General features: G+C 45.5%; 2 protein-coding genes and 1 long non-coding RNA gene across 9 annotated transcripts in view; 1 reads left to right on the forward strand and 2 right to left on the reverse strand.

Annotated features, from left to right (window-relative positions):
- Positions 1–16,236, reverse strand: part of Gon4l (gon-4 like) — a 148,973-nt gene that overhangs the window by 85,496 nt on the left and 47,241 nt on the right. The gene's annotated exons all lie outside the window — the stretch shown is intronic.
- Positions 1–16,236, forward strand: part of LOC147005602 (uncharacterized) — a 29,063-nt gene that overhangs the window by 1,462 nt on the left and 11,365 nt on the right. The gene's annotated exons all lie outside the window — the stretch shown is intronic.
- Positions 14,015–15,682, reverse strand: LOC147005603 (GON-4-like protein). The gene is made up of 2 exons (XM_085835751.1): positions 15,416–15,682; positions 14,015–14,586 (listed from the first exon to the last, which is right to left on the reverse strand). The coding sequence occupies exons 1-2, from the start codon at positions 15,644–15,646 to the stop codon at positions 14,374–14,376; spliced, it is 444 nt and encodes a 147-aa protein (XP_085691877.1). The 5' UTR covers positions 15,647–15,682; the 3' UTR covers positions 14,015–14,373.

The following is a 16,236-nucleotide window of genomic DNA, read 5'->3' on the forward strand; positions in this document are numbered from 1 at the left end:
TAAGAGAGTATATCCCTCAGACAATCCAGGTGTGAACATTAGGTTCCAAAATTTAGGGTAGAGACACAAGCCATCTTTAAAAAAATAAAATAAAAATGGCTTTCTTGGCCTCCTGGGAGGAAGAGAAGGCCTCCTGGGAGGAAGAGAAGGCCTCTTGGGAGAAAGAGAAGGCCTCCTGGGAGAAAGAGAAGGCCTCTTGGGAGGAAGAGAAGGCCTCCTGGGAGAAAGAGAAGTCCTCCTGGGAGGAAGAGAAGACCACCTGGGAGGAAGAGAAGGCCTCCTGGGAGGAAGAGAAGAACACTTGGGAGGAAGAGAAGGCCTCTTGGGAGGAAGAGAAGACCTCTTGGGAGGAAGAGAAGGCCTTTTGGGAGGAAGAGAAGGCCACTTGGGAGGAAGAGAAGGCCTCTTGGGAGGAAGAGAAGATCACTTGGGAGGAAGAGAAGGCCTCTTGGGAGGAAGAGAAGGCCACTTGGGAGGAAGAGAAGACCACTTGGGAGGAAGAGAAGGCCACTTGGGAGGAAGAGAAGACCTCTTGGGAGGAAGAGAAGGCCTTTTGGGAGAGTGAGCTGGGCCGGCTGAAAGAATGCAACCAGAAGATGATCTCAGAAAAGAAGGCCTTGGAGATCAGAGTAGAAGAGCTTCAGAAGCAGCCCCAGAAGATTCTGGAGCAGACAGTGGAAATATGGAAGTAGAAGGAAGCTGTAGCATTGAGGAAGCAGCAGGAGAAGGAGAACTCTATCCTGTCAGAACAGCTCAGCAGCTACAAGATTTTTTTTATCAGGAGAGACAAAAAGACCAAATCTCTGATGAGAACAAGGTGCTGCAGAGCTTCCTGGATAACAAAGACTTCTCTTCACCTCAAGGAGCTGCTGAGCCCTAAGTCTCTTCATTTCAAGTTGCTGCTGAGCCTAAAGTCCTGTGGCCCCAAGGAGCTGCTAAACCCGAGAGCCTGCCACGCAGAGCTGTTAGCCCAAGCTTAGTCTTTTATAAATACAAATCTTGTGATATGGGAAGACCTCTTCATGACAGGATCCCACCGGACTGGGAACAGCAGGAGCCTCAAGATTTGTATTGTCCATTTTGTTTAAAGATCATCCCAGGAACCAAGAAATGGATCTCCAAGAACAAGGCTCCTGTCCTTGTCATTGCCTAAGCACTCCAGCCTGCAAGTCTGTGCTGGGCCAGATTACTACTGGAATGTGGTTCCTACCAGAGGACGGCCTAGCCAGAAATCATTAGGGGTTCACAAAACTGCTGCTTGCAAAGCTGTCTTTCTGTAAGATGAAATTGAACGAACGCAGCAGCTGCCACCTTGTCACAACCAGACTCTCAGCCTGTCATCCCCAGTGCCCAGGATGAAGGTACCTGCTAATTCACAGCAGCTGGCTGACACTAAGTCACTGTCTTCTGAGATGCCTACCTCATTCAGTCAGGCCTTGGGTGCATTTGTGTTTGGGCCTCAATCCTAACCTTGAGGAAAGCAAGCAAGAACACAATGAAGTGATGAATTTCTTTATCTTCCTTGGGCCTTGCTACAGTCCTGCAAAACTGTACAGAAAAATATCCCGAGCCTTTGGTCCCCCCCCCCCCAGCAAGAACACACTCAGGACAACCGGAATCTTCTGCAACAAAGCTTTATTGCTTACTTCTCAGGAAGACCCCGACCCCAGAAAATGGAGTCGCTTATATAGCCCTCAGCCATGACGTTTCAGCACCTGATGTGGCATGACAGCTCCTGATTAGTTGCTCGCCCATCACCCCACTATTACGCCCCGAGAATGGGCAGTGATTAGGAGTGAGTTCACTCTCGCACTTGCGCACAAGGCTTGTTTACTAGTTAGGCACAGCAGAGGCCAACGCCATCTTATAATGGTGATTGCTCCTGGCACGCATGGCTCTCCACAGCGATTGCTCGCGGCAAGGCTCTCCACATCTCCCCCTTTTTATTTTATTAAATTGAGGCTGGACTAGGTCTGTGTAATTATGCCCATCCGCTGTGGCTCCTGTCTTAGGTCGTTCCTCCAATGTCACAGCCTTTCCTGTCATAGGGTAACCCTATCACCACCGACCCCGTGTCTTAGGTTGATCTGTGCATGAGGAAAGTTGCCCATCCCTGGATACCGCAGTGCTATGTGACAGTAACTACTAAATGACCTAGGGAGAACTCTACAAAAGAGGCCAGCCACCAATGTCAACTAATTTTTGAGCATAGATAGCCAGATTTTGGGGGAGGGCCCTTTCTCAATGGCAGCAAGTGCTTGAGCTATCACAACTTTGTCACGTGTTTGTTGGGTTCTGAGCTTGCAAACCAACCAGAGCATGAACACAAGTCCACAGCAGGTGGCAACACCAAATAAACCCACCCCACCCATTCCTTAAAATAAGAAAATGCAGATGAAATCCAGGAGGAGAGGCCCTCTGTCAATGACAGGTCCACTCGCGTTGAGTTGATCTTTAAAACTGCCACCCTCAGGACCTCAAGAGTCTCATCGAATCCCTCCGACCAATTTCCTGCAAGATACAAGGAAAGCTGTCTAGACAGATTGGCTACATATGTAAAATTTTCATATTGGACACTGGTAATACACAGAGCTTCCAGTTTTCTTTCACAACCCAACTGGGCCATCTGGTATAGAAAGCCTATCTGTTCCTCTGCCAGGTCAAGGCGCTGATTCAAAATCATCAGCCCTCCCTTTAACTTGGTACTAGCAGAAGTTTGGACAGTGATGGCATCAGCCAGATCTGCTGAAAGCTGATTTAAGTTTGTGCCTGATTGAACCGTACTAGCCATAGCGTACCCTGCAGCTGTAGCAGCAGCTGCACTGGCTGAAATTGCTATGATCACGGCAGCAGTAATTCCAAAATCTCTTTTTTGTCGAAACAGAGATAAGGTGGAAGGTGTTTCCACCGGAACAGGGATCCAACGTGGGATCCGTGCCACCATGGCATGGGCGTTCTTTGTTACATCACAACATTGAGATATCCAACAAGAATCATTGGAACAGACTTCAAATGAATCATTTGAAAGAATAAACAAGAAAGGGGGGTAAACACAGACTGGGGTAGATGGGTAATTAATCTGGTTTACCAAAGTTTTATTGAACCCAGTGATCTCTACACTGATATTAGTATATCCAAAAGAGTCCTGGGAGGCAGCATGTATTCCCCAATACTGAGAAAATCTTGAGATGGCAGTAAAAGCAGCCTTTCCAACTGCTCCTCCCTGGATAAAGATCAAAGGATTGAGTTCTGTACAACTGCCATTGACTCCACAAAGCACCCACTTGTGAAACGGATGCATTCTAAAGTCCTGTATGAAAAGTCCCTTTTTCATAACAAATTCCTTCTCTGAGTCATCTATCATGTTGGGAGAAAAGGAAAAGGTTTTACTCTGATCTGCCCGAGTGATGGAGGACTGACAATCAGACCAAGGCAGGATCAGCCCTGCATCTTCCAAGCTACAATGAGGGGCTATTTTTGGTTGGTGGGGACGTTCTTTGTCTGAAAAGTTAGGTGGTAGAAATGTACCATTAACCCAAATTGCCTCCTTCCAGAAGGTCCAATTTGTAAAGGTTATATCTGCGTTGGAAGTATCTTGGGTTGTGCTCACCCAACCTCCTCGGTGCTCATTAAACTTCCCCAAAGCTCGAGCTGTGAGGGTTGATACATTTTCCTGGTCCATTAATTTGAAAGCATAAAGAACCCTGTTCTAATAAAGAGCGATTTTCTCCTAACGGTGCTCGGGTGGGATCATAGGGTAGATACGGTAAATCTAATGTTTTATTAGTAGTAAAGAATTTTGGAAAAACTATAGCATTATGGCGAACTGGCATTGGTTTAGGGAAAGTCGAGAGAATGGCCCATCTCTGTTCGCCCCTCATACTAGGAACCTGAGACAAGTTCAGCATTGTCAGGATCAGGAGCAGTCCTCGGATGGTCAGCATCTTCCACACCATCCTTGATTACTATCTTGCGGGTGAGTCGTTCCGGCAGCCAAAATGGGTTGTCTTCACTCTGTGGAAAAACACAGACAGCTCCCCTGGATCTTATCAAAATAGGATCTGGGCCTTTCCACAGACCAGTTAAGACATCCTTCCATTTGACCATTTCTTTTGGTCTATCAGGGTCTGAGCTATGTCGATCAGCTGCAGAGCGACCTTGCTCGTCAAGATTCAAAAAATTAAGTGTAAAGAGTGCCATAGAGGGGCTGGTGAGGTGGCTCAGTGGGTAAGAGTACCTGACTGCTCTTCCAAAGGTCCGGAGTTCAAATCCCAGCAACCACATGGTGGCTCACAACCATCCGTAACAAGATCTGACTCCCTCTTCTGGAGTGTCTGAAGACAACTACAGTGTACTTACATATAACCAATAAATAAATCTTTAAAAAAAAAAAAAAAAAAGAGTGCCATAGATACAGCTACTCTTGGCACTGAGGGCAGAGTCTCATCAACTCCCCCTTTTTGTTTTATAAGATAAGACTTGAGTGTAACGGTGGGTACGTTCCACAATGCCTTGTCCTTGAGGATTATAAGGAAGGCCAGTCAAGTGAGTGACATCCATTTGATGACAAAATTGCTGAAATTTAGTAGAGATATATGCTGGCCCATTATCAGTTTTAAGAATTGTGGGCTTGCCCCAAGCACTCCAAGCTTCTAAACAGTGCTGTATAACATGAGAGGCTTTCTCACCTGTTAAAGGTGTAGCAAACATAACACCAGAGCATGTGTCAATGGAAACATGTAAATATTGATTTCTTCCAAAGGAGGAAATATGAATGACATCCATTTGCCAGACCTGTAATGGTCTGATGCCTCGGGGTTTACCCCTACATAAGGAGTAGGCAGGAATTGACAACAGTTTTGACATTGGGTGACAATGTCACGAGCTTCTTTCCTAGTTAAAGTGAAACGGCGGTGTAATGTTTCAGCCGTCACATGGAAGCATTTATGAAACTCCCTTGCAGCCTCTGCCTATGAGGACAGAGCAGCAGCCACGATTCTAGTGGCTTTGTCTGCCAAGTCATTTCCATGAGACATGGGGCCAGGAAGGCCAGAATGAGCCCTGACATGAGTAATATACACAAGATGTCTTCTATGTAACAAGGCTGACTGAATTTGCTGAAAAATGTGAGCAAGCTTGCTAGAGGGTCTAATTAAGCCAGCAACTTCAAGCATATTAACTGCATTGACCACATATAAGGAATCAGATAGAATATTGAGCGGTCCCGGAAAAGTATCAAGGACTTCTAGAACTACCAAACACTCTACAACCTGGGGTGATGTCTCATTATATTGTTTAGATGTTACTTGGCCATTTACTACATATGCACTTATGCCAGATTTGGATCCATCTGTATACACTACTACCCCATCCAGAAGTGGGTGTTTGGCTGTTATTACTGGAAACACTATGGCTTGGCTTAAGGGGAATTGTAAAATTGGATGTTTTGGATAATGATTATCAATTTGTCCTGAATAAGAGGCAACCAATACTGCCCAATCGTTAGTTGTTGCTGCCAGGGTTTGAACTTGAGCAGAAGTATAAGGCACGATTAGCATATGAGGTTCTTTCCCAAAATGAGTAATGGCTGCTTTTATTCCCCCTAAGTGCAAGTTGAGCAACTGCATTAGGATACCACTCAATGATTTTTGCAGGGGAAGCATTAGGATGGACCCACAATAAGGGTCCTTTTTGCCATAAGACTGCTGTTGGTAACTGTGCAGTTTTTAATATGCACAATTCAAATGACTTTGACTCCTCAATGCGTTGTAATTGAGCATCTTGTAAGGCCTTTTCTATCGTTTGTAAAGCTTGACATGCAGCTGGGGTAAGTGCTCTGTGGGAGGAGATGTGGGTATCTCCCTCTAATATGTCAAATAAGGGCTTTAATTCTGCTGATGGAATTTTCAAAAATGGTCTTAGCCAATTAATATCTCCTAGCAGTTTTTGGAAATCATTCAAGGTATGTAGTTGATCTTTGCGAATCTCTAATTTTTGAGGAACAATTTTGTCAGGATAAATGAGTGACCCTAGGAAGGCTCCCATTCAAGCAACTTGCACCTTTTCAGTGGCCACCTGCAATCCCCATTGCCCTAACATTTTTACTAATATAGGGTATGCATCTTGCAATAATTGTGAATTTTTATGGCAAATCAGAATGTCATCCATATAAATTATCACCTCTAATGATGGACAATGCTCTCTAAGTGACTTAAGTGCCAATTGCACATACAGTTGACACATGGTGGGACTATTCGCCATCCCCTGAGGTAGGACCTTCCATTGGTATCTTTGATCCGGCTCTAAATGATTAATGGCTGGGATGGTAAATGCAAATCTTTGCCTATCTTGAGGGCATAAAGGTATAGAGAAAAAGCAATCTTTAATATCTATAATTATAATTTCCCAATTTTTGGGTAAGGCAGAAAGCAATGGTAGCCCTCACTGAACTGGTCCAAATAGATGCATTTGTGCATTAATAGCTCTAAGATCATGTAATAAGCGCCATTTGCCAGATTTTTTCTTAATTACAAAAATAGGTGTATTCCAGGGTGAGGTAGACAGCTCTAAATGACCCAAATGTAGCTGTTCAGTAATTAGTTTTGTGGCTGCTTCTAACTTTTCAGAGGAGAGAGGCCATTGAGGAACCCATACAACTTCCTCTGTAAGTCATGGTATGGGCATGGAGCCCTCAACGGCCCCTAGAAAAAACCCAAACCTTGTCTCCCATTATTACCTTTTTGAGGGATAGGTTCAAGTTTACCCTGCTCTCCTTTCCCTAATCCCCTTCCTTCTTTATAGCCCATTTTCTTCATCATCTGAACAGCTTGTGGCGAGTATTCATTAGTCAAGGTCAGTCCTAGTGCCTGTAAAATGTCTCTCCCCCAGAGATTTACTGGGAGTGGTAAAACATAGGGAGTGAATCGTCCTGTTTGACCTTCAGGAGCTGTCCAGCTCAAAGAACGGGAACTAATAGTGGGACAGGACTGATAACTGAAACCTTGCAAAGAACGTGATGACTGAGTAACAGGACAAGTTTTTGGCCACCATTGGGAAGAGAGGATACTTTTATCTGCTCCTGTGTCTAAAATCCCTTTAAATTGTTTTCCTTCTATAACTAATTCTAAGAATGGCCTGGAGTCAAGAGGCATCACTAAGTAAGCAGAATCATTTCCAGTAGAACCAATCCCTCTGGTAGCTCGGGGGACACCAGAGGAAGGAAAACAGCCATGTAGGCTTGGCAAAATTATTAACTGAGCTATTCTATCCCCTTGTGAAATAGAAAAGACACCCTGAGGACAGGAACAGAGAACTTGAAGTTCCCCTTCATAGTCTTGATCTATGACTCCAGGGTGAACAATAAGACCTTGTAAGGTAAGGGAGGCCCGGCCCAATATTAGGCCGACACTCCCGGATGGCAGAGGCCCTTTATAGTCAGTAGGAATAGGCTGCACCCCCATTTGGGACATTAGCATGAATTGGGTGGTGGTACCCAGCTGATCCTTCTGTTGCCCTGCGGACTGTGGGGTCCACCTTTTGCCAGTCGAGGTCCCATATGTTTTCGGGCCCTGAGACCTGAGAGCCCTGTACTGGTTTTTTGGAATGGTCTCATTATCTACTGCTTGAGGGAATCCTGGCTGCAGGGGCCTGCCTCGAATGTCCCTGACTGAACGACAATCTCTAGCCCAATGATATCCTTTTCCACACTTAGTACACAGTCCTGGTGCTCTCCTTTTGACAAGGGCTCTACAGTCCTTTTTTAAGTGTCCCAGTTTGCCACAATTATAGCAGAGTTTGAACTCAGCCATGTCAGGGCGTTTTTGCCCTTGTAGAATGGCAGCTGCTAAAGCGGCATTAGTGAGTGGCCCTCCAAGCTCACGGCAAACCTTCAACCAGTCCTGCAGTCCCTTGCTCTTTCTAAGTGTAATAGCCACCCTGCATTCCTGGGTAGCCTGTTCATAGATCAACTGTTCAATTAAAGGCATAGCTGTCTCTGGGTCCCCAAAAATTCTCCCAGCCGCTTCTGTCATTCTAGCCACAAAATCTGAGAATGACTCCTGGGCGCCCTGGGTAATCTTGTTCAAATGCCCACTTGCCTCTCCCTTCTTAGATAGTGCCTTCCATGCCTTAACTGCAGCAGCTGAGATCTGAGCGTAAGCTCCCCAATGGTAATTTGTCTGGTTATTAGCGTGTTGTCCCTGACCTGTAAGTAACTCAAAAGTCCATGTTCCTTGGTCCCCTTCAACATTGGCATTGGCCCTTGCCTGTGCTTGGCAGGAGACTTGCCATAAAGCTTTCCATTCTAAATACATTCCCATGTTAGGAGATGCAGCCTTTACTACGGTCATCCAATTGCCAGGGGTCATTGCCAGAGTCGCAAGCCTTTCAACTTGGGCTACAGTAAAGTTGGCATTGACTCCATAGTTACGGACTGACTCCGCTAGTTCTTTAATCTGTATATACTCCACCGGGGTGTGAACGCATCTGCCCTCTGCACCTTCAAAGACTGGGAACGCTTGCTGCACTTTTCTCTGTTCCTCTTTTGAAATGAATGAGTCTGATTGATACCTCTGCACATAGGGCGGAGGTGTACTAGGACCCAGAGGTTGCAGATCTGAAGATCACATAGTGATTTGACATTTGTCTCTAGCTACTTTTGCTTTCTTTATGTTATTCTGTGACTGATTAGCTCGTCTTTCATCTAGCCGGTATCTTTCTTCCTCTATGTCTGTCTCCTCAGAGGAGCTAAGTTCCTTATCCAATTCTGAGCTACTGACAGCTAGTGCCTTGAACTCATCTAATGGCGGGTAGAGGCTCCTTTCCTTATGTGCCTCTCCAGTTCTTTCTCTCTTCTTCTCTCCCTTTCCATCCCTTTTTCTAATCTCTCCCAAGGCATTCTTTCCTTTATATCTCTTTTCCTCGGGCTCAAGGCCCGTGGAAAGGCCTATATTCTTCGGTGCACCTTGTTTCGTCCCAACTTTCAATCTCTCTCCCAACTCTGCCTCTGATAGACTGTCTTGAATTTCGTCCAAAACCTTCTGCCCTGCTTCTACCATTTGCTGACAATCCTCATCTGTTAAGCACGATCTCACCAATTACCATAACGGCATGATCCCTGCTTTAAGTTTGCCGTTCTGCTGTTCCCTAACCAGATCTCCTTTCACTTTGTCCCAAGAAGCGACAGTTAACGAACCTGAGCAAGCATACCATGGTGCCACACAGTCTATCTCCCTGACAAATGCCTCTATACTCTTAGTGGCGATTTTTAGGCCACACTGCTTCAGGACCGACCTTAATGCCACTACTACAGAGTGAGAAATTCCCATACTGCCGCTGTCCAGTCCTGACCGCGACTGAAACTGGTCGCTGTCCAGGCGCTGTCTAGGAGCTGTCCGAGACTGAAATTGGTCGATGTCCAGGCGCTATCCAGGCCTGACTGCTACTGGGAACCAGTCAGCAGTTCCAGCGGTGGAAGCAAAAGGAAACTGAAAGGGAAAGTGCAATCGCTGTGCAAACAATCAAAAGGGCCTCTAACTCTGGAGAAATTTCAAGACTATACTTACCTTGCAGAGCTGTAATGTCCCGCAGTTCTGGTTCCACCCCCACCCCACCCCCCCCACCCCCCACCCCGCGAACAAGGGATCTCCCTTGCTCTGGTGTGATGGTATAAAGTTCCCAGGTCTTCGGTGCCACGTATCCCGAGCTTTTGTCCCCGCCAGCAAGAACCCACTCAGGACAACTGGAATCTTCTGCGACAAAGCTTTATTGCTTACTTCTCAGGAAGACCCTGACCCCAGAAAATGGAGTCGCTTATATAGCCCTCAGCCATGATGTTTCAGCACCTGATGTGGCGTGACAGCTCCTGATTCATTGCTCGCCCATCACCCCACTATTACGCCCCGAGAATGGGCAGTGATTAGGAGTGAGTTCACTCTTGCACTTGCACACAAGGCTTGTTTACTAGTTAGGCACAGCGGAGGCCAGCACCATCGTATAATGGCGATTGCTCCCGGCACGCACGGCTCCCACAGAAAAATCTCAGATCTACTTGCTGTGATCAAAGATGTGTGCCAATCACACCTGGCTTTCTTAGGAAAAATGGAGGTGTGCAGAGGAAACAAGGCTTCCTTCTATCTAGAACACTTTCTGTTCCTTTCTATACATATAGCATGGGTTATGTCATATATGGAGATGTTTTAGTCTTACTCTGGCTCCTCTGGAATTCACTGTGTAGCCCAGGCTGGTCTGGAACTAGACAATCCTGCTGAGTCACCTTTCAAAGTGCTGAGACTGGTCCTGAGCCACTGCTGTAGTCTGTAGGCCTCTTAGTTGCTAATTAAGGAATTGTTAGGGGCTGGGGAGATGATGGCTCAGCTAGGGGGGTAAGAGTACTGACTGTTCTTCTGACTGTTCAAATCCCAGCAACCACATGATGGCTCACAACCATTTGTAACAACATCTGACTCCCTCTTCTACAGTGTACTTACATATAATAAATAAATAAATAATAAAGTAAAAACAAATGGCTCTCTCACTCCCAAGTAAGAGGTATATGTAACTGAACAGAACCCAATGTTCTCAACATAACAAGCCATCAGATCTCAGCGAAAGCATCCAGACAATGGATCTTCACACCCCTCAGCCCTTGTTCCCATTTGACCCCAAGGCTGGATCTTATTGTATTTCTTCAGCTTTGCTCTCTGTCTCTATCCTTGAAGTCTTGAGTTTCCCAGACCGAAATCCATTTTGTGATCACATGAAAAACCCAGGATTTTCTTCACAATCTTTTGCTTCTCAAACTCTCTTTTTCCAGCAGTCTCCTTTCTCTAATTGCAATTCTAGAGCCTTTTGAGAGTAGATGAAACAAAACCTAGACTTGTGGTTTCTTTACTTCCTGAGTTCAAGGCCAGTTTAGGGCTACTTCCTGAGTTCAAAACCTGACTGGACAAGGTCATGAGATTGGTCTCTAAAAACAAGAAGCCAGGAATGGTGGCTCAAGGCAGAGGTAGAAGTGTCATGAATTCAAAGTAAGCCTGACTGAGTCCAGTCAGCATGGGCTAGGTTGAAACCTTGAAAAAATAATGCAAAGTAAAAAAGTGATCCAAGCATGGTGGATCACACTACAGTCCTATGGCACTGGGAAGGTGGCGTTGAGAACATTCAGAATTAAAAGACCAGGGCAAGTATGTAGAACACTTGGGCTCACACCTAAAAAAATGAGTTCTAGCCTTAGAGCCCACATGAAGGTGGAAGGAGAAAAAGGACTCCACAGAGCTGTCATCTACCTTTACCCATACACTCATGGCATGTCACACACACACACATGCACACATAGTAATATGGTTTTTGAAATAATTAAAACAAAAAATTCAAGGCCAGTTTTTGGTTGTATAGCCATTTTGAGGCCAGCCTGGGCTACATAAAAAAAAAAATTGAACAAACAAATAAAAAATACTCAGGGAACTAAAGTGTTTGCTCAACAGTTAGGAGCACTTGTTGCTCTTACAAAAGTCCCAAGATTAATTGCCAGAGCCCACATGAAGGTCCACAAAGATCATAACTACAGCCCAGAGAAATCAGTGTCCTTTCCTGAGTTTCACAGGCACACAGGGGGTGCACATGCGTGCAAGCAGGCTAAACACTCGCATATTTAGAATAGTCACATAAATATTAAATAAAACAAAATTTAATATATTTTTAAAGAAATTATTTTATGTATATGAGTATACTGTCACCATCTTCAGACAGACCAGAAGAAGGCATCAGATCTCATTATGGATGGTTGTGAGCCACCATGTGGTTGCTGAGAATTGAACTCAGGACCTCTGGAAGAGCAGTCAATGCTCTTAACCACTAAGCTATCTCTCCAGCCCTATTTTTTTTTTAAGAAATTAAATAGTCTAATTTTTTTTAAATTCTGGTCTGAGCAGAGGCCAAAAGAATTGGGAATATCTCCTGTGTCTCCAGATCCCTAGACCTGTATAGATTGTCCCAAAGAGAATTGCCGCTCTGACCTTTATATTTGTTACAAAGTCCTTTAAAGTCCAGGCCATGACAGAGGATACACAGGTCAACATTCAATTAGATATGACCTTGAAAAACAAAAAGTAACCAATCAGGAGAATAAATTATTTTCTTCTTTATTGGTTGAATCATACATCCACTCTGTGTGCACAGACACAAAACACAAGACAACCTAGGATGTCAGTCCATATCATTTACCTTCTTTCAGAAAGGGTCTTTTTGTTATACTTTGGTTTGGTTTGGTTTGGTTTGGTTTAGTTTGGTTTGGTTTTTGAGACAAGTTCTCACTATGTAGCTCCAGATGGCCTGAAACTGAATCTGTAGACCTGACTGGCCTCAATCTCACAGGATCCATCTGCCTCTGCCTCCTAAATGCTGAGATTAAAGGTGTGCACCACTATACCTGACTGCTCATTGTCTTTCCTTCTTCATGGCTTTTTGTTTTGTTTTGTCTTGTCTTATTTGAGACAGTATCTCTCTATAAGATTATGGTTGTCCCTAACCTTGCTCTATAGATCGTATTAGTCTCAATCTCACAGAGATCCTCCTTCCTCTGCCTTTTGAATGCTAAGATTAAGGGAGTTTACCACCACACCTGACACTCATTTGTTATTTTTCTTCTGCATATAGAAGGCTAGCTGGGCCTTGAATTTCTGGAGATTCCTGTCTTCCAATAGGACGTATAGACATACAGATGCATGGGCTGTGCGCCCAGCTTTTACCCGGGTTCCCAGGATTCAAACTCACATTCCTGTGCTTGTGAGAGAAATACTTCTACTCACTGAGCCATCTCCCTAGCCCCAATTTGTTTGTTTGCTTGCTTGTTTGGTTTTTTGGAGATAGGTTCTCATGTAGCTCAGGCTAGCCTAGAACTCTCTCTGTAGGTGAGGATGACCTTGAATTCCTGATCCTCCCACCTCCACTTCTGAGCACTGCAATTGCAAACATGGAGATCAAACTCTGGTCTCAAGCAGTGAGGACGAGCATAATATAAATGGAGCTACATCGCTAGCCCCACAGCTACTTAAAGCATTCACTGAGCAGTGAGCTGGGCAGTGCTGGTGCATTCCCTGAATCCCAGTACTAGACAGGCATTGGCAGAGGATCTCTGTAACTTTGAGGCCAGCCAGGTCTGCGGAATAAGTTCTGAGAGAGCCAGGGCTACACAGCAAAAATACATCTTAAAATTTTATTTTATTTTATTTTATTCATTTCCTCCCTTTCCCTCCAAAGCACAGGGATAGTACTTAGGAGTCACCACGCACAACATGTGTTTCCTCCCATTTCAACTCTTAGTCTCCAACTCTTTTTCTTTTTGAAGACAGGCTTTCACTATGGACCACAGAATCCAGAATTCTGAACAGGCATCAGACCTAGGCTGGTCATGAATCAGCAGCAATCATTCTGGCTCAGCTTCCCGAGTGCTGAAATTATAAGCATGTATACACACAGACACATACACACACAAGCACACACACAGACACACACATACACACACAAACACGAACAGATACACACACAAACACAGACACACACATAGACACTACATACAGACATACACATACACACACCATCTCCTTGCTCATTTACAATTCTCTAGTCTCTTGCTTATCTTATCTTGCTCTAGTTTTCTGTGAATAATTATCATCATAAAAGATAATATACTATATACTTGACTATTTTTATAATCTTATGTTACAGACTTTTTTGAGACGGAAAGCTCTTTTGAGGGCAGAGAAATTAATATCTTTTTAACTGCTATTGTTAGCATCAAGATTGGTCTGACACTAAACAATTGCTTAGTATAAAGGAGATGGGGCATGACGGCACACGCCTTTAATCCCAGCACTTGAGGGGCAGAGGCAGGAGGATCTCCGTGCAGCCTCGCCTAAACAATGAGCTCCAGGCCATTAGAGGCTACCTAGAAAATCTATGTATTTAAGAAAAAAAAAATTTTTTTTTTAAAAATAAGTAACTTTTTTTTTTTTTTAAGATTTATTTATTATATGTAAGGACACTGTAGCTGTCTTCAGACACTCCAGAAGAGGGCACCAGATCTCATTGCGAATGGTTGTGAGCCACCATGTGGTTGCTGGGATTTGAACTCTGGACCTTCGGAAGAGCAGTCGGGTGCTTTTACCCAATGAGCCATTTCACCAGCCCCTTAAGAAAAATTTTTAAATGTACTTTTCACCAGTGAGGAGGGAGGGCAGAGTGTGACTTATCAAGATCTCCACTTGTACTACAGATAAAACCCTGTAAACAAACGGGAAATCTGGAACTGTCTTGATTGACTACATTTGAGCCCCTCTGCCTCTGCCCCGGAGTCAGCTGTAAAGTCTTTGCCCGTCAAAGTGGACTTACGAGCCCACACGACAGGGCTTGCTCAGGCAGCAGGAAAGCAGCAAAGTCCTTCAAGAGCTGAGGCCAGTCTTGGAGAAGGGTTTGCAAGCTTTTGAAGAGATCCACAGCGTTGTGCATTTGGGTACTTGACTCAAATTCATAGATGATCTGAAGGAAATCTTCGTATTTGCCAGGGGTGTGCTGGAGAGCTTCTCGTACCTACAAGGAATACTTGCACTGGTCAGCATCCTTCTGTGGGCCTGCAATCCTAACCAGCAAGGGCACAGAAGGCAGCTGTGCTCACACGGCTCCGAGAGCTCCCTTCAGAGGAGTAACACCACACAGAACAAACAGCAAGGCACAACTCCTTTCCTCTGAGGGGCAACTGGACAGCCTTTAAACCTTTAAAAACTAGGGATTGATTTTCATAGGTTCTGACTTCAGCACTGCATCAACCAGGTAAAAGGCATGTGGATATGAATTCTAAGACACGAAATACCAAGGTACAGAATACACAAACTTAGAATGTTACTAAAATGATAACAGACAAGAAAAAGTCATGCCTACCCCTCGGAGGGCCTCCCTCTGCTGAGTTAACTAAGGAGGAAGCTGCACAGTGTGCCTAGACACACAAGACCAAAGAGCGCTCCCGAGCCCAGCTCTCCCAGCCTGCACACCCTGAATGCTCAGTAAAGGTCCTGTGTCAGCCCAATCTGGGAAGTCACAACTTGCCATTGAGGGAGGCAATATCTTAATCTCTGGGTGAAAGAGAGATGAGATGAGTGAGGGTAGGGGGACCGATGACCAAGCCACACATCTCCTGCCGGCTGTTAGAGAACACAGTGGCAGACACAAAGTCTATTGTGCACCTAGAGAAAAGACTTAGTTTTTGGTTGTTCTGGGGCTGACCCAGCCTTGCCCATGCTGGACAAGAACTCTGGTGCTAAGCCACCGCCCCCCCCCCCGCCCCCCATCATGTCTAAAGCATCTTCCCCCAAAGCAGCAGCTACAAATGCTCAGAATGACAGGAATGGCAGCAGTTGCCTACCCTGGTGAGATAAGCCTGTGCGAACGCCAGGTCCTTCTGCTCCCTGAGTGGGTCCCGGTCGAGAATGTCCTCATCATACAGCAACAGCAGCTTGGAGGTGTCCTTGCTGGCCCGAGCCCGACTCCCCCGTTTGTTTCGAGCCCGATGACTGCTCCGTCCCTTTCCAGCAGCTTTGATGCTCTCCCCTTGGAGTAGTGAAAAAGATTCTTTCTCAATCCCTGAAACTGCCATCCAGCGTAAAGGCACCCCGTGCACTCCGACTAATATCACGGCACAGCTAGGGAAGAACAGCTAGGTCAGCAGCAGAGCCAGCCTCCATGACAGCACCAGTACTGCCCAGTGCACCACACGCCCTTCAACAGTCCCCGGGACGCAAGCTGACCACGAGCTCTGCAGCTGAGAAAGGAGGCCAAGGCTGGGGAAGGGGAGAGGTGGCCTAACAGAAGAATACCACCTGAGCTACCTCAAATGACAGAAGAGAAGCTGAAGGAGGAACATGAAGGCCAAACAGCTCTTAGCCTCTAGCACACAAGAGGCAAGAACCACGGATAAACACAGGGCAACCTAGTGTAAATCAGGTGTTGATGAGCATTTAACGCTCTGCAGAGGGGCGGCTCTCCTCTGTCTGGGGAAGGAAGAGAAGCTCCTGGAGACAAAGCCCACTCTGCACTCTGTCTCTGGGCAATGCAGCCTGGAGAGCTGCTGCACTTACCTGCGGGGGCGATGCTGGTCTCTATTTCTGGAGCAGTCTGAGGTGAGGCCAAGGTAGAAGGGGGTTTCTCAGCAGCATCTCCAACTGCTTCATCGTTCACTTCATCCTC

This window comes from Mus caroli, unplaced genomic scaffold, assembly GCF_978045245.1.
Source record: "Mus caroli unplaced genomic scaffold, Mus_caroli_1 scaffold_3, whole genome shotgun sequence".
Classification (NCBI taxonomy): domain Eukaryota; kingdom Metazoa; phylum Chordata; class Mammalia; order Rodentia; family Muridae; genus Mus; species Mus caroli.